Below are 24,208 nucleotides of genomic sequence, written 5' to 3'. Positions count from 1 at the left end.
CAATTCCTCAACGAAACTGAGGAAATGACAAATGACATAGAAATCTTAATACTTCCAGTAACAAACATTACCCCAAAACGATAACTCGAACTGAATCCATAGAACCCCATACAGATATAGAGACAGAGACTGGACGGCATTATGACCAGTATATTGAATCGCAGCCCAAGGGCTTCGCAGGGTCAAGTCGTTTTCAAACACGATTTTCCACCGGTGGGTTTCTTTCCCCTGCCACCGGCGGAGCCGCATCTCTGTCGCGATGCCTATCTCAAGGCGTTGCTGGCCCCCTATGAGAGTTTACCCGAGGACGAAAGCAATGTGACTGAAGAAGATTGGATACCGACAAAAGGTCTTTTCGCTACGAAGAAACTCGACTTCGAGTATATGATGATAAGTACACGCCGAACCACAAAGGTACGGCCCACGACATATCAACCACCGTCGGGAATTAGTGAGACCTCGAAGACCGCGGCCGTCGACATAAACGCACTGCTCAAGGCCCGCTCGAAAAAGATTTTGGAAGGATTGGCCAACTCCTCCATCAACTATCTACTGGATAAGTTCATTAAGAAGATTGTCATCATGCAATTCGTTCCACCAAAGGGAACCAATCCATCAAAAACCATTTTTGGTTGGTCCTGTCGTGAATATTACGAGCGTTTTAAAAAAAATGAGGACACCATGTATTTGGATGCCTTGGTGTTTGGCAAAACCGAAAAGCAACTGGATGCTCTCAAGTTTTTTGTCGATCTGGGAGAGATTATTCGTCTGATAATATCTTTGAAGGAAGATTTGATAGAGAATCGTGATTTGTGCCAGGGCTTTATGGCTTTGTTGCGGTGAGTCTGTAAATGATTCTTCATATATTTACCTACATATATCATAGATTTATTGCTTTTTCCCCGACAGAGACATTAAGGTTGATATAATGGAGGTACTGGCCAAACCATATGAGGCCATGAATACCGAGCACGATAATATCGTCTTGGAACTCATCAAGATTAGGCAGGGCAAGGCCGCCGATCCGCAATCGATTTCAAAACGTCGAGCGCTAAAAAAGGAACAGGAACTTTTTACTGATTGTGAGTGTTTCATCGTCACGTAGATTCCAATAATACTTGGGATTGTTTATTACATAGACAAGTTTCCTATTGAGACACGGTACCAGATTAATTGGGCCCGCGACAAGGTGGAGCAGAAGTATACTGAAGATGCAATTAAAGAAAAGGTTTGTTGAACACGAAATGGAATTTCTTTTGACTATACGATTATTAAGAAGAAGAGAACTAAGCTCCATAAGGTATTTTGTTTCCACACTCCACAATATACATTATCATTTTACATGACAGCTTACCCGCATGTCATTTCATGCCGATGAAAATAGATTGCATTAATTAACCAATTTAAGTCCCACATTCACATTATTATTAATATAAATATATATGGGACCACAAATTACTACCGTTTCAATTGACCTTATAAAAATCCAATAATTCAACTTTGGATCTAATTTTCAGCGTTTCTCATATAAGAGATTGGTCCGTTCTACGTTCTAGGCCAAGCTTTGTATGGTTCTATCTTTTCCTAACTAAACAAAACCCTGTAATCTTGAGCAAACTCAAACAAAATCACCTTATCATATATCCATAGGTGATGCAAGATGAGCTGGACAAACTCCAAGAGCTGACAATGACGGATACCAATGTATGGAAGTCTGCTTACATAAAATACTCGACATTGATCGAAGAGTACAAGAACCGCATCAATTTAATGCAGGATGCCTATGATGAGGACATGGAGAGTGCCGAGAATGACGTTCTGTTCACGCTGAACAAGTTGAACAAGTGCAAGGACGATCTGAAGAGTTATCAGGAGAAGGTTCAAATGTTTCATGTGAAAATCGCAGAGACGCGCGCAAAAATAGCCATAGAAGAGCAGGAAGAATTGGAAAAACTTCGAAAGGTAGCTATATCTCTTTATCTTTTTGAACTTTAATCTAAAAAAAAAAACCACACGCATACGCAGCTGGAGGAAAAAGCAGCGAGAAAGAGTAGCTTGAAGGAAAAAGCCAAAGGCAAAGAAAAGAAGAAAAAGTAAAAAAAAAAACCTCGGAAATGATTATACCCTAAACAAAGCAGGGACCAAAGCTATAAAGATTTCTTAGGTTATTACTGTTGGGCTTATAATATAAATATCTAAAATTAAAAAGGCAAAGGAAAGCATGAAAAAAAGGAATCATCTCGAAGATGAATATACCGACAGGCAAAGCAAAGATGGAACCGGAAATATGTTCGAGGGTAGTATTTAAACATTCTTTAATTCAGCTATAAATTATTTCTGTATCATTTTTGCAGGAATCTGTCAGAATATGTGTGTCGAAAGGAACCAAAAGATGGTATTTTACGAAATAGTATATAGAAAGATCAGTTTATCATCTTTCTTTCAGTTTTAGTTAGTTTTACTGTTGGATTTTTCATAAAAATTTCCAGAAAAATGCGAAAATAATTTAACGAATTGTTATGTAACTGTTTACCTACAATAAAATTTATTAATTCCAGAAACTAAATTTGTATATAGATATATATTGTATATAGTTCTGTAATCTGTAATCAAATTTTTGTTTGCTTGTTCTGTATTTTTTTTTTTTTTGACATAAAATAGTTTTTTGTTCTATATAGATCAATATCATTCTTCCCGGGTCGGTCTCTATCTCTGTCTTACGATCTAACACGTTTTGCCCTGTTTACAGCACTATCTCGATCTCACTAGTATATAGATATAGATATAGATACATCATATACGTTCACATATAACTACACTAGATACATATTTGTTTGTTTTGTTTTGTTGTTTTTTTTTTGGAAGAATAGACTTCTTTAAGAAACGAAAACTTTATACAAATGGTTTATACACACACATCGAAATTAAGGGGGGGAGAAATTAGTCCAATAAACGATAACTAAAATTAGTACCTAACACTAGAGTAAAATAAAGTAAAGTCAATGGCTTAGGTCTAGGTTTAAACGATACAACTAGTTTTGCATAATATCAAAATGAAAACAGTTCACAAAGTCAACACATTTAAACTTATTACGTTCCAATTTGGTTACATCTCTCTCTTTACAAATTAATTATGATGAGTCGGGGGTCAAGAGGGGCATCCTCTAGTTGGGTCCATTCGCCGTGCGCAGTTTGGCGCGTACATTCAGATATTCGGGATTAACATACTGCCGATCCTCGGCCTCATCGGCATCCTGCTTCTGAGCCGCCGCCTCATGCTTCTGGGCCCGCTCCAAAATGACCCGTCCAAGCTCTCCCTTGAGGCCGGGTATGCCGCCCACCAGTTCCGCATCGGGGGAATGATGCTCGGCGGCCGCATGTCGCTCCTTCTGCTTGTCGTAGGCACGCTGGAGTTCCGATTTCTGGTTGAGCACACTCTTGCCACTGCAAACAAATTTATAGAGATTAGAGAGTGTTTGAAAGGGATTCGATTCGTATAGATTTACTCACATTCTGGCATTGAATTTCAGCTCTCGATGCAGCTCCTTGCGATCGGTGTTCTCAATGCAGGGATTGATCAGCTTTTTGGGCAATATAAGGCCCTCGGAGTCGGTCTGTACGCCCGTTGGCGTAGCCGGTGGGGAGCTGCTCATCGACATCATTGTCGTTCCGGCCTCGTTCTCTGACTCCGCCGAACTGTGCCTGAATGCGGTATCTGAAAGCGAAAAGAGTTCCAGAGATTAATATGGTGAATGGACTCGGACTGTCGTTCTATAGCCACAGCTCTGGACAGTCTCTACTATCTCTGGGCACCCAAAGTTTAATTGCCACTTGGCCTTCCATAAATCAGTTCAGCCTGCTGCAACAATGCATACCACATCGTACCACCACAAACAGACAACAAAAAAAAACACCAAACAAAAGACGTCTAAAGCGCAACGTCTTCAGCCGTTTATTAAGGTTAAATATTTCCTCTCATTCATGTCATTGTCAATTTGTTCTTACAAAAAAAACAGCAGGCAAAAAAAAACCAAACACAACAGCTCGAGAGCCGACAAGGCAGAAATTTTCTGTAAAACCGTAAAAAAAGAATGAAAGTTTTCTTCGGCGAGACGAAACACAGATACCCTTGCCGTTTGTAATTCTTAGGGATTAAGACAATGATAGATGATTATGTGTACACGCATGTATCTATTAGAGCATAAAAAAGTGTTTAAACAGCAGATAAAATAATCACATTCTGATTAGGTAATCCTTAAGAGCCTTATTTTGCAACCCTCGCTTCTTTGGAAGGTCATTTATGACATTTCTGAATAAAAATATTACTTCGTTTCGTATCAAAAATAATTATTGAGGGGTTTATTATTACGAATGATTGTTAAATTCCATTTCGATTTCATTTTCATTAAGAAATACAAAAGCTGATCTTAAACATCATTAAGAAATAGAAAATCTGATCCAGAATCTATTATATAAGAGCATAGTGTATGTTTAACCCCTTCTATTTTTCTATAATTTGCAGTTTTTTACCTAAAAAATACTGCCTTTTCTGCAGACCACCTGAGTGTACCCTCCGAAAGGGTATAGTACGTTATGACCCACGTGAGTAGAGGGGACGGAGCACCCCACGAACAGAAACTCGATTCAAGTCAGCGGTAAAGTTCTTTCTTTTTTGTTATTTTCTTGTTCTTGTTTTTTTTCACCGATTCTTTTCTTTTCTTCGGTTGTGTTCAGTTTTTTTGTAAATTCTTTTCTGAGCCATCACCCAAGCAAACTTCTTTTGTTCACCCATCATATTAACCCACATTTGGGGCGGCAGTGCGAACTAGTTAGTCGCTGACGCTGTCGCAGTCGCAGTGGCAGTCACAGTGGCAGTGGCAACAGTCTATGGCCCAATGCCCAAAGCCCAAAACCTAAACTAGATTAATAGGCGATGATAAGGGACAAAGACAGAGAGGCAAAGCGCATAAAAAGGCAGACAGGAGAAGCCGTCGAAAGGGCAATGACATTGCTGAAAGCGCTTCGGGGGCGAAAGATGAACCAATATGCTGCAGATTGTAAGGGAACTCCAGCTCCAACTCCGTCAGAGCTGTGCCAAAACCAAGCTGTTGCAAGTGGAGTAGCTCAGGCGGCATTGTGCCAGAAATTTAAATCTAACACATATAAATTAAGGGAGATACAAAATCAGAGATTAAACGGATTTTGGATCGTGAATGTCTAAAACCAGACACTACATTATTTAATTTTTTATCTTTTGGCTATCGATGTACATAATGGATTAAGGCCGAACAAATTCTTCCATTTACTTGATTTTTATATGGAATAAATTAAGAACTCAAATGAACAAATGTCTTCATATAATGGTAGCCAATCAAGAAACATTTCGTTTTATGTTTTGTGTACCACTTAATTTCATCTAATATCAAAAGAACCTTCTGTAATGACTCAATTCATGGAACAACAATAAACTGAACAAATTCCGTATATCTCAAGCGTTTCCCTTCTCCAATCAAAAGACATTTCAATTGTAAAACTAGTTCACACGAATCGGGTATCGGGCATCGCCAAGATCACCAAGGGGGGGGTTAACCAAAGGGTAAATTGCGATCTCCACATCTCCTTCAACATCATCATCCCAACTCAAAGTTCACATTCGACAATCAATCAATCAAATTTCATCAGAGTCATTTCAGGCAATTCCAACAAATTATGGTTCATTCATTCGTTCATCATTCCGCATTGTTTTCAGCATTTGAACAACGAAATCTCTTGTTTGGCGGCTGGTTAATGACCCTGAAAGCCCGAACCTTTAATCTGTCGCGAGACCCTAATGACGACATGTGTATTATGCTAATTATTGCATGTCCCATTCAAGCGATACATACATACATATGTGACCCAATCGGAAATCGTATGCAAATCCATATTGATTGATTTTTCTTCTTTTTTTCAAATGGAAATTTGCATTCGCCGGGCAACTCTCTGCATTATGGATTTGCATTTACAGCGCTGGCTGTCTGGGCCCTTCACTGTCTAAGGATTGACCCAATGGAGTGCTTAGTTTCCGCAGAAAAAAGACAGAAATTGTGGCTGAAGATTGGTATACCCTTGGAAAATGGCCAAAAGATATTTGAATTTGATTGCTCACTGACGTGCACAAGCCTATAAAATCTTTGTCTCTTGAGTTTTATTCAGAGATCTTTATAAACAGAAAGGTTACCCCACTAAAAGTGGAGTTTAAACTAAATCCGTAAAGGTTGTCCTTTATCATAAAACTCTATACTCTTAGGTTCAATGTAAGATAGATGTAAGGACATTTATAACACTACAAAAATAATATTAAACATATTTTTTGTACTTAGTACTTAGTAAATGTATCTAGTGCAATACGAACCAATAAAAAAACAAACACTTGTCTTAGAAAGAGAATTTCTAGATCTAATGCTAATCCATGGAGAATCTATAACAATTTTCCACTTAAACTTAGCAAGCAAAAAAATCAATCTCAACAAAAGTGAAGCGGAAACGCGTACACATAGGGCTATATCCGCCAAACTACTGATCTCTGAAAACTCTGCAAGTGCCCAGAATGCCCCTATGGGAGTGTATTTTTCTATCACTTGCGGGCAGTCCGCCAGGGGGGGCTCTGCCAGGGGCTGGCTTCACTTCACTTATGGTGTCCATCGTCGCCCCAACAAGTTTTCACTTGCGCAATCGAGTGGTTCGACTGGCTGTTTAGTTTAGCCAACAAACATGGGCCCCCCATCCACAGGCATCCCCATCTCCAGAGCCCAGGCCGTGTTAGAAAATTGTGCGCGACTTGCTCCCATGTGGGTTAATGAGGTGGGGTGGAGGTGCCCATGTGCATTCGCTGTTGGTGTATTTCCTCGTCTGGGTCCGAGTATGGCTATCAAATTAACGCAAATGAAATAAACGAAAGAGACGCTCTATAAGGGACCCAGCCCTACGAAAGCCCACACTCCACTACACTCCACTCATGCTAATTATATGCAATTTGTTTTCACCGAGTGACCCCCAGACTATGGCACATACTCGTACAATAAATCAAGCCAACATTAGAGACGACTGCATTGTGTGTACAATTTATGATAGGCAAAAAGAGGCTCTGAAATATGATCAAGTGCCCGGCCCAGTACTGGGTAAATGAAAGTTTTCTACTACAGAATCGAGTGGAAACTCCATTCGCATAACCGGGTTAAGGGCTCAACAAGGCATGACAGTCGTACAGTTAAAAACTTAAACGAGAACCATTGTCGTGAGAGGTTAACTAGCGCCCAACCACATGATATTCATCAGAGGGCATTGGGGCAACTTTTCTTTGGGTCTGTGTGTCGCCAAAAGGCAGGGGGGTTTCACTTTCCATTGTACACTTTATGCATGTGTCTCTGTCAAGAAATATAATGTGTCTTTGTTTAGAACTCAATCGAAAACAGTTAAGGAACAGTGGCAGACGAATGCGGGATGCGGGCAGGGTACAGGGTGCTTCAAGAACATATTTACTCTAGATCTCTGATATATCCAAGTATGTAGTTGTCAATGAAGATGGATAGTGTATGTTGGTTTTGCTATTCTCGGGCACTCTTTTCTGCCCTTTTCGCTTGTGCATGTCGAGCATCTGTGTTCCGAGTCATGTGAATACGATGAGAGCAGTTGATAGCAAGGAAGTGACTCCCACTGCATTCAGCCGACTCTTGTTTCTGGCTGTTACATAAGTACAACATTTAAAAGAATTAAATGTACGCCTGTATTCCTTGAGTAACTGGTGCAAGCACTTGCTGAAACTATTCTACATTTATCAAAGAAACTTTGCAGTCAAACTCCGCATCCCAAAACCCATCATCGTCAAACAAACAAATCCCAGAAACTTTAAAGCAGTTCAACCTTATCAACCGTACGTGTGTCCATTTTTCGTTCACATAAGCCACACATTTTCCACACTTTCCATCTAGATTTGGCCGCACTTCAGGCACTTAATCATCTCACACCTTACAATACCATAAAAGAATGCCAGATTTCACTCTTTTCCGACGCTTTTTGTGTTTGCTGATTCGAAGACAACTTACGAATTGTTTGAATAGAGCCATGAATTAATGCATGAATGTGTGAATGTGTGAAGGGACTTCTGATTCGACTCACTTTCAAAGACCGACATGCGGCTCATAATGCTCGTGGAGATATTCGGTGTTGGTCGCTGCATCTTTGGTTGTGTTGAGTTTCGATTTTTTACTTCGATTTGTGTTAGAGATTTTTCACTTGAAGATTTACTCGACACTGAGTTGACACTATAGAAACATTTTCCGATTTTCAAACTGCAGAATCGATTAATGCTATGTTTTCTTGAATGCCTGCCGTTGCTGCTCTTTTGTGTCTCACATCTTATTAACACAGTTCTTTGCACACATCACACATCAGGGCGTCTTTGGCTTTGCCTTTCGCTTTCGACCTGTGTTCTTATCAACGCAACAAACGGCTAAAAACTGTGAGCAGAGCTGCGAAATGCTTGTAACCAGACCCCTGCAATCGATTGCTGTGTTGCCTCTGCCACTGCCACACTATGTCGCTGTGGCTGTTGCCGCTGCTGCTGTAGCTGCTGCAACTTTGTGCAGAGTGCAACGCCAACACGTAACGCGTTTGGCTTTTTTGCTATTTTAGGCTTCCTCATTTGCAGCCACTATGTATCCCCATCCCAAACAAGGGGTTGCTTTGGGGACTACTGGACTTGCATAAGCCAAACAGCTGACCCAGATATGTACACGACGCATACGTATACGTATACGTAATGGCAACCAAAATGGATTAGAAAATCCTTCTTCTGAAAGTGAAAGCTCTCTTTTGTTCTCTCTGCCATCAACAGAAGCCACAGAATATCGCGTGGCAGATATAACAATACCCACACATATGTATATGGCACATTGGGCCTTGACCTGACCCCCGCACGCGCTGCTGCATATGCTTCTGCACGGCAGAAGGACACCTACAGCCCCCACCCACCCACACACACACAGCATCCGTCGCATCCATCTCGCTCCCTCTCGCTCCGTCTCTATGTGTCGTTTGAGCTTTTCCGGAATCTGTAGGGGCGGCACCTGCTCTTTGTGTGAGCATCCTACCTCCCTCTGAAGAGCGCCACACTGCTGGCTGCTGTTTCCTGCCTCCTGTTCGCCTGGTGCTAATTGGCTCCATGGAGAAAATGGCCGCTCCACACACAAAAACACCAACAAAAACGCGGAAAACGCCGAGAGACCAGCACCTCGCCTCCCCCCCAGGAGGCTGGGCATGGACTTCCTGACTCAAGATGCCAGCCAAGACGTGGAGCAACTTCTTGGAGGAGCAGCCTATCCTGCGGGAGAAAACATACTCCAAAAGAGGTGGCGGGGGGAGTGGTCGGTAGCTGGGTTGGAGTGCCGCCACCCAGCTCGAAGGGGCGGGCTTTTGGAGCCCGCCATTCAACAACTCTAACTCAAATACTCCGCCTCAAATGAACCGGCGAGCAGCAAGCGGCAGCAGGCAGCCTGCATGCCGCACGGCAGCAGGAGCAACAGGAGTCGTCGCTGCCATCAAACGGGAGCAATGACGTCAGCAATAAGGACCTGCCTGCCGTCCGTCTGGCAGGAGAGCGCACGCCGTACGCTGAAAGAGAGAAAGACAGAGAGAGAGCGGGAGAGAGATTAAGCACCAAAGCAAAGAAGCTTTAAACGAAAGCTCTCCTACCTTTGGCACTCTCGTTGCCTCTCCCTCTCTGTCTCTCTCTCTCTCTCTCTCTGTCTGATAAACCCTCTGACGTCATGGCCGAACATCGACCCTTGGATCTCTCTCTTTCACTCTCTCTCGCTCTTAGTTGTCTCTCTGGCATTTTGTGCGAAAAACATCAATAAATAGATTTCCCTGATTTTTCAACAGGATAGCAGAAATGGTAGACAAAAACCCAAACGGAACCAACAATCGCAAAAATGTCTCCGACCCCCGCACACACGTACCCTAAGGCCCTTACCCTACATCATGCATAAACATTTCCCCCCCTCCTCAAGAGTCAGACGACGACGACGATGCTCTTGTGGTCGTTGGGGGCTCGTCAGGTGTCGTCTTTTTGTCAGGGGGGGCGTCGGAATGGAGGTTTACTTTGGGGCAACATAATCATCAGCTGTTCCACCAAGGGGGTTGCCAGGGGGATGTAGAATACTTGGGGGTTGAGGGATGTGCTGGGATCCAGAGGGGAGCGAACTCCCTAAAGTTAGGGTTTGGGGATACAGGAATATGAAGGGTCCGCTTTGGGTTGAGGCGAGACTCCTCTGGGGGTTAGGGGGTTGAGTGTTTTACTTAGAACTAGGTGTTCTGATAGCGTAGAGAGGAGGCTCTTTTCAGGGCTGAGGGGTGTTTTTGTATTACAAAATGTCCCGACTTAGCGTATGACATTAGGGGTCCTACGCTAGTACCAAGGGTACAGGTCTTGGGCGGACTGACAGGATTTCAATCAGTGCTTTGGGTCTGGTTACACTAGAAAGCCTTCTGCTAAGGGTTAATACTCAAGAGAACAGCGTAAAATATAATGATCAAGCATCTGAAAAACAAATACAAGTCGTGTGCATGACGCATAAGTGAAAGATATTATTGCTATTAGATCTTGAGGGTCCCCAGGTCTGAGGTCCTTCGCAGTGTTAAGGATGGGGATGCTTTTCTCAGGTTTCATAAGGGGAATAGAACAAGTAGAAGGGCTTTCTACATATTTTATTTATTTTTTTGTCTTATGTACACTCTAGTTAAATTAAGGAGCTCACTACTCTACTAAGGGTTATAGTCTGTGGGAACTCCAATAAAGCTAATGGGCTTATGCCCTACCATGGGGTTGTATAGACCAAGAGCGACTCCCTGTGGGTTAGGGGGTTGCCTTGGCCGACTACTCTCAGGGTAGGGCTTTGAATTTTGCATAGTTTCATTTCGTCTAGCCACAAAAAAACCAACAAAATGGGGGGTTGGCTTTTGCTAAGTACGCATATCATCTGGTTGTTTGGCAAATATTCGTAGAGTGTGTGTCTAGACCAAATATTTACGCCGCCAGAACGGAAAACAGATCAATAAATAAACCAACAATTGAAAGTGCCTGCTGTCTCAGCGGAAAGCTACAAGAATTTTGTGTGCTTTTGTAATTATTCCTCTTTTTGTTTTCCCTTTTGATTGCTCTACGAGGAAAGTATTCTGAATACTGAAAATTGAAGCCACACAATCAATCATAGTTTTACAAAATTTCAATAAAAGCCGATAAGAATTCTTGTTTAAAACTTTAGTTTTCTTTTGTTTAAAACTTGGTTTCGTGATCCAACTTTTGTGGAGAAACTTTGTGTGGCTTTGGCCAAAGTTTAACTTTCAATCAAACTTTGGTTTTAATCTTTTAGGTCATTGTTTTTTTTGCTTTATTGAAGCACCTGCAAAAGTGGTGGACTCGATAAAGGATGACCATCTTCAATCAACCATCTACCTTTGAAGGGGGAAGCAGGGTCCAATACATTCATATGTATGTACATAGAAATACAATCCAGTTTTTATATCCCGCTCACTACGATAGATGTCGCCACTAAGCGACGAAGAGAGAGACAGAGAAGGATTTCGAGTGCGTGGCAATGGAGTCAGCTATGACCGATTTTCCTTTAATACATAATTTATTTATACCTAATTTAAGCCCCAATTATACTTGCTAAGTATAAGTGTCTTCTAAAAATATGTACGTTCAACATTCTCTAATTGCTCTCCCCGAACCGTTCGCACTTATGTCATGGATCCTAAGTAATTGTGGATTGTCTAATCATCTCTCCTCCAGCCATTGCCCTCCTCAAATGTTTCCCTTGAAGGTTTTTTGAGGGCCTTCGATTCGTTGTAGGCGCGTGTTAGTCATAGAAATTTTATATTTACTATTTATTTGTGTTTGCCCCATTCGACTGGTGTTTGTCTGCCGCCCCCAAGAACAAAAGGGAGGCCGCCGCTGCCACACGCAATCCAAAGTATTTCCTATAATCTACCTACCTTTTCCTCTCCATTTCCCGCTTGTATGTAGGTTTTCCCTAGGAATTCCTACATTTGTTATACCCTTGTACATGATACAATGATTTTGCGAAATGTTTTAAAAATAAATATCTGCATGAAAGTTTCCAAAAACCATTCAAAATTATTAGAGCCTTGATGTGGTCACTATCACTATATCATGTTAGAATCGATAGAAAAGGATCTGCTTTCTAAAGATAACTCCATAGAGCTGTCATATAGTATTTTTTTACTTCAAAGTTTATACAAATCAGTTTCCTATATCATATAATAGATCTTTCAGGGTATCCACCTTCGGCCTATGAAACTATTCTTTTTTCTTTTTTTTCAATTTTAATGGCGTGCCAGCATTTATTGGCCCCGTTTAGTCGTTGTGAGCCCTCCGCTCATTATATTCTGTGGCAGCGAAACCTGGTTGAGTGACTCATGAAATTAGCTAATCTGTCCCTCCCCTCCTGTCAGTGCCCGTGCAACACACCACCCACTCCCTGCCTTCTGGTGATGGTGGTGCCCCTGTTTGTGGTCAATCACCCAGCGGGAGATGCAACCACAGGAAGTCGGGAGTCGCGAGTCGGGAGAGTCGCCAGCAAAAAGCATTCGGCAATGTAAGTCATTCGGTGCTGCAAAGTGGCTTACCGGCTTTCACTCTTTCACTCCAGAGCCCCATCCCCAGTCCCCAGTCCCATCAGCTACTTCCCTCTGTGGCCCCCCCACCCCTGCCTGTCCATTTCAGCCCCTCATTCAGACATTCATTCATTCAGAGCCACTAATTTTTCGCGTCGACATCGTTTGTCGTCTTGTACGCGCTTTTAATAACAATTTTCCGTTTAATTTGTGTGCGTGGTTTTTTTATTTTTATTTTTTAAGTATTCGTGAAATTTTGATACCCTTACAGAGGGTAGTTCCTGTTTCGATAGAGGTTTTGTAATGCACAGACGGAAGGGTAAAAGATCTTATGAGTGAACAGATTTTCTATGGGGCTTATATTTTCTTTTTGTTCTGTTTCCAGGTATTTAAAAAAAATAATGTAAAATGATATAAATATAAAGATATACAATTTTATTCAAATGGGGAAAATTCACATATTTACGTAGGAAAACTGGTATTAGAAATTACTTTGATATTTTAAAAGACATCTTCATATTTTACAGAAAAGTCTTCTTATTTTATTCGAAATCCCATGACATTTTATTGCCTCATCTCTTAACCCAGTAATCGTCTCTGTGTTTTCCAATATCTCATATCTTGGAAATCATATTTGGAAACATGTTTTTCGCATTTTAATGCATGCTCCCCTCCCTCCCCCGAAAAACCTGAAAGAGTATATAATAAGCGTCTTATATAACCCGTACTAAGTTTTAATGCATTTCAGTATATTTTGCTTTGGTTAGGCCCCGGTCTTGACAAGTGCCAGTGGAGACCAGTGAAGACCAGTGGACAGAAATCCGACGAAACAAAAACCGGACAGAGGATTACAAAGTCCAAAAACCGAAAAAACAGTTCAAATTGCGCAATGGGAAAGCCATTCGACATGGGGAACGGCGGCCTCTAATGGAGTACTGGGAATAAACGGGGAGAAACTAAAACTAACTCAAAACTGACCTTTCCACGAAGAGCCAGAGGCATGCAACACACTGGCTGTTGCCCCAAGAGCGATTCCAAGAAAACAAAAACGCCACACAGAAAACATTTATTTCTAAAATGGAATATTTTTCGCTGCCTGCCTGCCGCGGCCGATCTGTTTATAAAACAAAAAAATACAGAAAACCGAGAGTCAGAAAGCGGCACATGTGGCATTCCACATTCGATTCGACATAAACATAAACAATTCTGGCAACGAGAATATTTTTGTGAACAATAAACAGAAAATTTGTAGGTTTATAGTTCCAAATGGGTTTGGGTTTGGGGGTAGGGAGAAGTCCATTAAGAGAATTTCGTAATCGAAATCCCGCATCGGGCTAATCAAGCCCGAAACACACACAAAAATGCTGATGCGGGTGCAAAACGCTTATCAACGAGAACCCCAACAACAATCAGAATAATACTCCCCCTGCCACAGCAATAAGTTTTAATAAAATTTTATTTTATGATTGCTCTTTTCGTACTTGAACTTTATGAAAAGCATTTGGCTTTGAGTCTAGTAAAATTATCTCTAAGCAGATTATGTTTTAGGCAAATATTTGGCCATGAATGAGCATAAGGAATGCCCCACCCAGACGTCAGTCTCAGATAAAAAGATTTTTTTTCGGTGGTTTATCTGTTGTATTTGAAAATCATAAAAAAAGAGCAAGCGAAACTATAAGCAAACTCTTGGCTCTTTTTCCACAAAATGTCTAAAGTTTTGAATGAGTTTTGTAAATATCATAAAATTTTATGCTATTCTCATTGAAACAAATTTTGGGTGATTTATTCTGTGTGTGTTTTTAGTTTGTTATAAGGCTAATGGAGCACATCAAAATTGCTAGTTTATGGAGGCCATATAATGGGATTCTCAATGATTTAACAGTGTACAGAGGGCACTGCAATGCGTTTGAGAAAATGTTTTTCTATGTACATTTTCTGTAATTTCGAACAGATAATGGATGGAGATTTCATCTTCTTAAAACATTTGAAAAGTATACTTTTTGGATATATGTATGTATGGACAGATGGCCATGGCCTTCAATTTTCTTTTTTAGATCGGGAATATTTAAATTTTTTAGGAAATACATTATATCTTTCAGACATATAATAGAGCGATTATAGTTTTTAGTGTTCTTCTTATGTGAATATTCTTAAAGTTTTATTTCAAAACATTCTAGATCTTAGAACGTATATTACTGTAGATAAATATAATCTAGCAACAATTTCATCAGAAATCGAAAAGAAATCTTTGAGTAAGCTTCTTTAAATAGCCAATACATCATGCCAACGGATTTTATTCTTAAATATTTCAGGCACGAATTTATAAGAAATTTGAGGAATATTGCATGCACGTCAAATTTTGCAAATCATTAAATTTTAATGGGTTCTCCTGCCATTTATGGAAGGGTTACACTATTTGTTGTTGCCTTTCGATCATTGGGATTAAAGAAGAGATCGCAGTAGGAGGGATTCTTGTTGTGTTTTCACATATCTATAGATATCAATCTTTGCTGGTCGCAGATTTATGACTAATCAAATCCACTCAATTTCATCATAAATTACAAAGAATATCTTTGTTTAAAAAACTCATAAAAGGTAGCTTTCATTGCATGACATCATTCATTAAGAATTCAATCATAAATCAGCTGCCAAAAATATTTAATTTCACTTTTTAAGTAGTCCGTCGCTAATTAGGTCTTTATAAAGATTAAATTCTCAAAGAATTCCATCAAAAATCACGGCTCTATTAGATCCAGTTTTATTCCTTATTCAGTCATAAAACTTAAGCAATTTAATGAAGAATTCAACCATGAATGGAAACTGAATTTATGGCTTAATTGGAGGCTCGTTAAATTTGAATGCCTCTGCTGTCGTTTATCAAATGGTTGGGGGAGGGGGAGAGCCTCATAAAAATGATTAGTTAATATTCATTCGACATAATGCAAGAGCCATGTCGCCTCCCCGAAGACCCCATTTAAAATATTTCACACAAGAAATGGCTTAAACCATAATGCGTGTAAATGAGCATTACAACAAAACGCGGCGGCCTTGACGAGCCGAAAACAACCAACAAACATCAAATTAGCCAATCAAACAAACAAAAAAAAAAACGTGCAACAGTCGACGAGGAATAACCAGAAAACACACATTTCACGCGCTCGCAGACAATAATCATTTGAAAAAGGCAAAATACAGCATTTATATAACTCGAAGAAATTGCAGCACTTAACAAATAAAAACACACACACACACAGATTGCAATCGACAAAAAAAAAACAATTAAATGAGCCACAAAAGAAACAAAAACAATACCTGTCTTTCACTCTTCTTTCGGTGGGCAAAAATAAACTCCAGTGCGGATTGATTTGATATCGCGGTTTAAGAAACAGAAATCAATCAGTGCCGGAAACGGAACGGAACGGCAGCCAGCACAGGAATCAGAGAAAGGGGAACTAATCTGCATACAAGATTTATGGAGAAGTCGTAAAAGATGCCAAATAAACCCATTTCCACCAAATTCTAGCAAACATTTAACAGCAGTCGAACTCCTGTAAATCGCAATAAATTCATTATTGCCATTTATGTACAATAAATTGAACAAAAATAAATATTAGATACGTTTCCACTTTACCGCATTCTTTTGTACATAGTTTTTCCATTAGAAAATTCAAAAATAACTTTTAAAATAAACACCTGTCAATTCCTTTCTGTAATTTCAATAAAATACCAAACAAAATGTATTTATATTTAGTAGTTTTTCTTAGCAACACAACTTCCCGAATTCCTTTGGTCTTCCAACTGTGTCACGTTAAAATCTCTAGAGATTGTAAAGTGCTTTACTTTTAAAATGCCATAAATTTAGAAAGAAAGCACTTTTGTTTTTATTTAGACAGTTTTTCGATTATCAAAAGTTGATTCAATCAAATTTATAGATTGCATTTGTTCTATAATTGAAGGCTCCGTCAATATCAAAGTCTTACTTTTTTCCATCTCGCAATGAAATCTCTTGCTCGCTGACGTCACACCTTAAATTGCTAGAGAAACACTCTCTCACTCGCTCGCTATCTCTGTGGAAATCGCATGCAACAAGTTCCTTCACGTTGAAATATCCAAAATGTTCACAGGAAATCATCAAAAAGTGCAGCACGAAGTCGAAATCGAAAAAACAGTATTAGTCGCCACTGCTCTGCTCTGCTCTCTCTTTTCAGCTCTCTCCCACACAAACAGAGTTGGGGTGTCGCGTGCGTGTGTGTTTGTGTCTTGCTGCTCGCCCTCTGCTCTCCTGCTTTGAAACAAGGCATATTCTCATTTCGGGTGAAGCGTTAACAGAAGGTGCTCTTGAACAGAGACCACACAGATAGTAAGAGTGTGATGGCTCAGAGGGAGTGAAAAAGTGTCTCGTACAATATTCAATGTGACTCAAGGAGTGGGGAATATCGCACCTTTTATTAACACACCTTGCTTTGAGTGGCGCTGCCCTCTGCTCTTGACTCTCTGCTGCTGGCGCTCGCTGCCCTCTGCTCTTGACTCTCTGCTGCTCTGTGAGCCTCGCGTCATTGCACTCGTTCGCTATTGTGGGGTGGGACAAGAGAGACAGCAACAGCCTTCGACTCGACACACACACAAGCACACCATCGCACTCATTGCTTATTTACTTGGATGCCATGCCCCCCAACCATCTGCCCAAATTGGGGTGTTGTTGCAAATGCGTGCGGGGTGGCAAACGGCATTAGGGGGTGGGAGAGGGGGAAAAACGAAAGCGCCGCCAGTCACCACAAAATATTGGTGGTGGCTTTTGGGGTCTCTCCTTTGCACAGTGTGGAGCAGCCGCCCGATAATCTAATGACCACTTTTAATGCAATTAACACCCACTGTAAAAGGGGCAAGTGCAGTGCGAGGCATAACGGTTGCAGTAAACTGTGAATTTTGTGGAAATACTGCTACGTTTTGAATGCAGCGGAAAATCACACTCATGCTGAGGTGTTTCAGAATTTTCTTCCGGTTTATTTCTTTAATCAAATAATACCGATTTATGTAACTTTAAACCTTCAAAAACCATATACCCATTGTTTTTAGGGAGCAAATTACGTCTATAAGTAGAAATCTCCATGATTTCCAACGATTTCTTAGGTTCGACCTATGGAAGCTCGACTCTATTATTTTATTACAAAAATCAGCAAAGTGTAACTTTGATCAGCCTTGAATGAATCAGACAATCACTCACTTCCATATCACACTACTTCATGGTGTAACCAATTTCCATAGTCAATGCCTTCGACACACTGTGACTGTGACTGTGAATCTGACTGTGACTGACGACGACGACCGCAAGAAAAACAAAGGCGGACGAAGTCGAGGGAGAAGAAGTAGTAGAAGACAATTCGACTGTTGACGCCGCCTCGGTTGAAAAGTCAAAGTCAAATGCAAGACATAATAAAAAAAAAAACAGCAAAAAAAAAAGTACAACTGCGAAAACAACGAGAAACAATAATACTCTCGTAGCTGGAAAGGAAAACAAGTTTTCACTTTTATATTTTGTGAGTTACTCGGGTTCCGCGCCTCCTCCGATGGGGTTGGGGTTGGGGCTAGTGCTGCTGTTGCTGTTGCTGTTGCTGGTGGCATTCATTTCCAAACGCGATTCAATTGCATTTCGCTGTTGTTTCATAGTGGGTCTGTCGCTTGGGCGAAAACTGTGGCCATAATGATGAATTGCATAAGCCGGAATCGTAATTACAATCACTGACTACGAGTACAGGCGACTAATGTATGTACGTGTATCTTCCTCTCCCATGCCACACAGTTGCTCATCCGCTTTTGGGCAAAATAATGCAAGCGCCAGTAGATCAGGCTTTCCAGTGCACTCACTCCACTCGCTCTAGCTCTTACGCGGCGGTCTCTCTACACTTTTCTTCTTCAGGTGTATTTATTTGAGTTTAAATTTTAATAGGTAAAGGCATTAGATATGCATTCAATACTCTCCCTATCTCAAGTTACTCTCCACAAACACACCTTACCAGGAGCCGAAATGCCGGGGGCTCTCTCACTCTCTTCATTCAGGAGCCGCTCAAGCCTTGGGCTTATCAACCTACCGAACCACTACACGGCACAAACTCTACACAAAACATGACCATATATGGCGACAAACACTGCCACACACAACAAATGGCTATTTGCGGTCTCACAACAAAAATGCGATGATTACGTATCAAGCACATGGCCGACAACGTCTGCCCCTCCTTATTCGCACTCCCCACGATACAATTATTTCACTCCCTCCCCCGCCTCTCAAGGCAACAGTCAAAAAAAGAAGAAAAACTTTTCATTCATTCACTCGACGCCTGTTTTGACGGCGGCCTTTACATGCTCCCATTTTACTCTAGAGAAGAGAAAGGGTATTGTCAACTGTGGCATTGAGTTGGGTGTCTGGAAATCGGATTGTGATGGGATAATAATAGACAAAGAGATCTAGAAAGAGGTTTTATGACATAGAGATCCAAGAGTATTCCTTATCTTTCGTAGAGTGTTCTCTATGTCTTTTCCTAATTCTAACCCATTCTAGAACTTTTTATCCATATTTATCAAAGATATGCATTGCCTTGGAAGACCTTTTAAAGACCTTAACCCAAGTCATTCATAGAAGATTGTTTGGAGAACACTTGCACGTTAAGTATGCTGGAATATGGCTTAAGTTTGATTGGGTTATCTTCCAGAGTGCTTCACATGTATTCCCGTAAATGTTAGGGTACATCTATTTAGACTTTTACCCATTTGGATTTACTTTTTGTTCTTGTTTCCATTGATTGCTCAGTTTTTTGTGTGGCCTTGCTATAGTTTTTTTTTTTGCAAATCTAATCCAGAAATGGGAAGCAGAAACACCAGAAATGGGAATGAATGAATGCTTGTGTGCTCCAATGGCATTTACATATGTACATGTGCTATGCTATGCTATGTAGTTGACCTAATCGTAATTTGAGCAAACAAAGCACTTAAATGGAAATACATCTACATATGTATGCGCCTATTCGTATAAATAACAATTGCGATAAATTAAAATGTTTTACAATTCCCATAGGGCAAATTTAAATCAATTTCATTGTCTAGTTCAAGTTATTATAGAAACATCTGTTGAATTGCTTCATGTTTTGTGGGATTTACAAATTACGCCCCCATTTCAGTCTTTTGATTAAAATTGTATTATGCGATACATTTAATTCGAATAAATAATTGTTCAAGAATAAGTTCAAGTTAACTTCAAAAAACAAATGTGAATCTTTAAATAGAGTTAAGCTACAATTCCTTTTTTCATTTGAATTCTTTTATAATAAAAACATCTGTTCAAAGTTGACTTTTAAACCTTCAAAATTTAAACGATTGTAGCTTTTTAGTTTTATTCTTGGATAAAAACATCTGGTAACTTTTGGGTTTTGTGGAATTGCACGTTACCCAAAAATGTAAACTGTTTTTAAGGTAAAATCAACTATTAGGTTTACTTACAAGTTGTACTTCTAAATAATAATAAATGGTATATTTTGAATCAAAGTTTGTCATAAAACCATCTGTTGTCTAAGATCGCAAAATTATGCTAAACTATCAACTGATATTGCACTTTTTTTTGTGGAATAAATTTTAATAAAAAATGTTGAGTTTTTTTAAATTTTCAGCTCCTTTTATGCATTAAATTCCCCCTCAATTTTTTGGGGAATTCAAAGTATGAAAAAATTTCCCTCTGTACTTAAAAATTCATGTGCCAGAAGCTTTGTGGCTGGTCCATCAATCAAGCGGAGATTAATAGCCGGCAATCAGGTCTACCATTTTGGGGGACAGACTCCCCCACATTTGGTAACCATCCGGACACTTTATCAATCATTAACCAAGCCAACCCAAATGGCCAACAACCATGTGATATGCAAAGGACGGACTGGAGGTTAATAATCCGAAAAAAACACCAATTGTACAGTAATTAGAAATTCATTGATAAAAATATACATAAGAATGGAAAAGATATGAGCTGATTGGGATACGAGTGGAGCGAAAGCCGAGTGAGTTAATCGAAAGGGCTCGGTGATGCCTGGATGCCAGGCCATTCCAGACCAGGGCTCTTTCACTCGAACCAATACACTTGCATGGGGGCGAGTGAGAAAAACGAGCGAATGAGCATGCTAATCACGAACACGACGAAACAAGCACAACAAAACGAAAAGAACGGTACACGTACATATACCGTACACTCGAATACAAACACACACAGAGAAGAAACTCGATTGGGGAACAACTGGACTGCGGTGCTCTGCTCTCCTCTCTCTGCTGCTGATGCCTGCTGTTTTGCTTGCTGCCCTTTGCTTGGCGCCTGTTCAAATAAGTTTCAAATTTTGACAAATAAAACCATGGTTTTGTAATTTACGAGCGTTATTTTCATAATGATTGAGTGGCATGGCCAGGCCGCCCAGTCAGGGTCGGGAGAGTTGAGTGGAGTTCACACGCGTCGCCGAGAAAAGGGAACGAGAGAGATGAGAACCAGACCAAAGGACCACTACACGACTACTGTGGTACTTTTACATATACCCTTGCAGAGGAGGGTACTATTCTTTCTGACTAGATGTTTTTAGGCAGAAGTAAGAATAATCCAAGGAAATGTTGCCAATTCCAGTTTAATATCGATCCTTCGAGCAGATCTCCCAAAAAACTAAAATTTATACGAAATGCATTTGAAAGGGTATCAAATTCATCAAACCCCTATACCTTTATTTCTTATTTATCCTTTGCTTCTTTTTCTCACTCAGCCGCAATAAAAACGGGATTATGTACGAGTATGTTGTATTTGTCTTGCGAGTATACAGAGAGATATGCGAAAGAGAGAGAGAGAGAGAGCACAGTCGGGAGTAGGGAGCCCTTTTTGCTGCTGGTGTTGTTTGTTGTTGTTGGTAGGGGGTTGCTTCGGTTGCTGGAAGCAGGATGGAGAGAGGGGAAAAGTATGCAGGAGCCAGAGATGCGAAAAGGGGCGAAAAAAGGATGCAGGCTTCAGAATGAAGGGAATGAAGGGTGCAGCAGCAGCCTGTCGAATAGCGAGGCGTGCCGACGGCTGCACATTGAACGGAGAAGGGGTAACGGGGAACGTCTCCTAAAGAAGCTGCAACAACGATGGGACACTGTCTAGACGTTTGATTACCGGGGCGCAGCAGAGAGTCACAAGCAGCAGACGTTGCCCCGCACAGTGTGCCCCAAGCTGCCATTTAATCTGTGCAATGGGGATGGGGTCTCGCCTCTAATCATAATTGCCCGATTTCTTATACCATTTTATTGGTTTTTTTCGGGCTGGGCTTGGACATGCGGACGACTCATAAAGTGTTCTCTTATCAGCTTTTACTTTCACATGCAGTGCGCACGATGACGACATGGCGTGGTATATGGCTGATAATGGTATAAGTGTCAACACAGGCAGGCCAGACAATTAGGGAGGATAAATACATTGTGGCATGGTTCAGTAGTAAATGCGGCGACTATAGGGAATTCCTTGTTCAACCCGTTTTGGAACCTTTAAGGAATGGGAAACTCTTAAAAAATCTGGTTTGAAACAGGAAATCTCTTCTCACTCCGTTTAAGGATTGTTAGGATAATCTTTTTTCTGTTCTGCATTTTCAAGAAGTTTGGAATTATTAGATCAATCCGGTTTAAAGAAGAAAAGCCTATTAAGAAGTATTAGAAAATAAGAACAAATATATTTGAATATCGTTTTCAAGCACTTTGGCATTCTTTAATAATTACATATTTCACGAAAAAGACTCAAACCTCATTATTCAGCATCATGCTTCTTGGTTTCTCAACAAGCTGTGATCTTTCCATCCATCAGGTTTTTGCAGTTCCTAAGAAATAAAAATGCCTGGTTCAAGCCGGTTTCCAAAACAAAGTTCTGCCTAAAATCGCATTCCATTTCGCCACACACGATCAATTCTCAAGGTAATTCGATCAAGATCCCCGCCAGTCACATAAACAGGAAAAAAGGCACGTAATCTCGTTCGGGGTTGCTGGAAATCTCGGCCGTTTTCTACCTGACTTCATTCGACATTTCTTCCAATTTCGTCACAGTGCATTAATCAGCATTGTGTTACCCCATTGTTTCGCTATTTTTTCCAAGCACAATCCAATCCCATAAGTAATGCCTGCTATTTCCTCATGGAAGTGCAGCTGATTATATGGGCCTTGGGAATTACTCAATTTTTGTGTGCAACACCAACCACTGTGCAGCATTTTCAGGAGCGCTGTCGCCAGTCAAGGACTCGGGATGTCGTCTGTGCACACTCAATTTTATATTTCTTTTTACACTCTTTCTGCTTTGCCAAAGGTCAAAACGGCGCAAATCAAAAACCCTGAATAGGAGCCTTGACTTTTGCACTTTGCCAAATGTTTTTGCCCGGAGGCCATTGAATAAACGAACGGAACAGGGCGGGAATATGGAAGAATGTATGGACTTTCGGATAGAAGGATGGGGTGTACGGATAAATTGAAGTTCCGATAGATGGAAAGGTCGTACGGTTGAAGGGATAGACGGACGTATGGGTGGAGAGACTAATAGCTGGAGGATAGGATAGGGTCCATAATTGAAAAACCATTGGAAAAACTCACCACAGAGCCCAAATGCTTCAAGTGTTTGGCTCCTCTCCGCCTCCCTTTTGTGCTCTGGTGGATAAAATAAATTACGATGGGTGGAAGGGAGAGATACTGGAATGGAATTCCTGCGCTCTCTCTTGCTGATGTTTTGATTTGTTTTCCCGTTTTTGTTGTGGCTGTTTGTCCTCTCAGCTGCTTTTGATGCTGTCCTGCTCCAACTTCCCGCTGTTTGTAGCTGTTTTTTTTTTTTCGCAGCTTCTGCTTCCAGATTTTGCTTTTTCTTTAACCTCGCTGCTCCAGGGCTCTGCTCAGCTTCTGCGTTTTTCTTCTTTTCAGGTTCTCCCTCTGCACAGCTTCTCTTCTTCTTTATTGCCTGTTGTTGGTTGTTGCTTTACCCTATTGGTCTTCTCTGGGTTTATATTGTTTTTGTGTAATACTTCTCTCGCTTTTGGCGCGCAATATTTTCGTGTCTCCCTCTCCCACGCTGTTCTGCTTGTTGTTGTTGTTGCAAATTCAATATTTTTCCAGCACACGCGAAACCGTTTTGTTTTCGTTGTTGTTGCAGTGATTGTTGTTTGTTGCTATTGCAATAATTTGCATTTCACGTTTCGCAGCATCGACGCCGACACGCACACACACAGAGAGAGACACAAAACAACAATCGGAGGAAGCTGTTATTGTTGGCGGGCGTCTTTTGCTTCCCCAAGATGCTGATGGTGGAGCTTGCGAATATATTTTTTTTTTTTTAATTTTTGTGACTTTTGATTTCTGTTGACGAAATCACAATTAAAGACGCAATATTTGAAACAATGAGATAAATGTGTTTTTTTTGGCCACAACGATTTGCCCGCGTGTTTTCAAAATTGTCGTCCACCTTTCTTGTCTAAACGTAAACAAACGACTGTGTACGCGTTTTAACGAGATT

General features: G+C 40.7%; 2 protein-coding genes across 3 annotated transcripts; one reads left to right on the top strand and one right to left on the bottom strand.

Moving 5' to 3' along the window:
• Positions 1-42: 42 nt before the first annotated feature.
• LOC108163476 lies at positions 43-2,891 on the top strand. Its single transcript, XM_017298780.2, has 6 exons — positions 43-839; positions 910-1,082; positions 1,140-1,228; positions 1,651-1,962; positions 2,026-2,297; positions 2,355-2,891. The coding sequence occupies exons 1-5, from the start codon at positions 142-144 to the stop codon at positions 2,095-2,097; spliced, it is 1,344 nt and encodes a 447-aa protein (XP_017154269.1). The 5' UTR covers positions 43-141; the 3' UTR covers positions 2,098-2,297; positions 2,355-2,891.
• On the bottom strand, positions 2,636-23,674 carry LOC108163478 (protein FAM107B). 2 transcript variants are annotated; one of them, XM_017298784.2, is made up of 3 exons: positions 23,299-23,674; positions 3,511-3,715; positions 2,636-3,444 (listed from the first exon to the last, which is right to left on the bottom strand). In XM_017298784.2, the coding sequence occupies exons 2-3, from the start codon at positions 3,660-3,662 to the stop codon at positions 3,165-3,167; spliced, it is 432 nt and encodes a 143-aa protein (XP_017154273.1). In that variant the 5' UTR covers positions 3,663-3,715; positions 23,299-23,674; the 3' UTR covers positions 2,636-3,164. The 2 variants fall into 2 exon arrangements, with proteins under 2 accessions (XP_017154273.1, XP_017154272.1); XM_017298783.2 differs by lacking the exon at positions 23,299-23,674 and adding an exon at positions 8,158-8,495.
• Positions 23,675-24,208: the final 534 nt, after the last annotated feature.

Source organism: Drosophila miranda, chromosome 4, assembly GCF_003369915.1.
Source record: "Drosophila miranda strain MSH22 chromosome 4, D.miranda_PacBio2.1, whole genome shotgun sequence".
Taxonomy (NCBI): domain Eukaryota; kingdom Metazoa; phylum Arthropoda; class Insecta; order Diptera; family Drosophilidae; genus Drosophila; species Drosophila miranda.
The sequence above is the reverse complement of the archived record's forward strand: the minus strand, read 5'-3'. Positions and strand labels throughout refer to the sequence as shown.

Coding starts and splice junctions, on each gene's coding strand:
- LOC108163478 (XM_017298783.2), bottom strand. CDS start 8,218: ATGCAGCGACCAACACCGAATATCTCCACGAGCATTATGAGCCGCATG. Junction 3,716..8,157: donor CCGCATGTCGGTCTTTGAAA/GTGAGTCGAATC, acceptor TTTCGCTTTCAG/ATACCGCATTCAGGCACAGT. Junction 3,445..3,510: donor CTGAAATTCAATGCCAGAAT/GTGAGTAAATCT, acceptor ATTTGTTTGCAG/TGGCAAGAGTGTGCTCAACC.
- LOC108163476 (XM_017298780.2), top strand. CDS start 142: ATGACCAGTATATTGAATCGCAGCCCAAGGGCTTCGCAGGGTCAAGTC. Junction 1,083..1,139: donor ACAGGAACTTTTTACTGATT/GTGAGTGTTTCA, acceptor TTTATTACATAG/ACAAGTTTCCTATTGAGACA. Junction 1,229..1,650: donor AAGATGCAATTAAAGAAAAG/GTTTGTTGAACA, acceptor ATATATCCATAG/GTGATGCAAGATGAGCTGGA.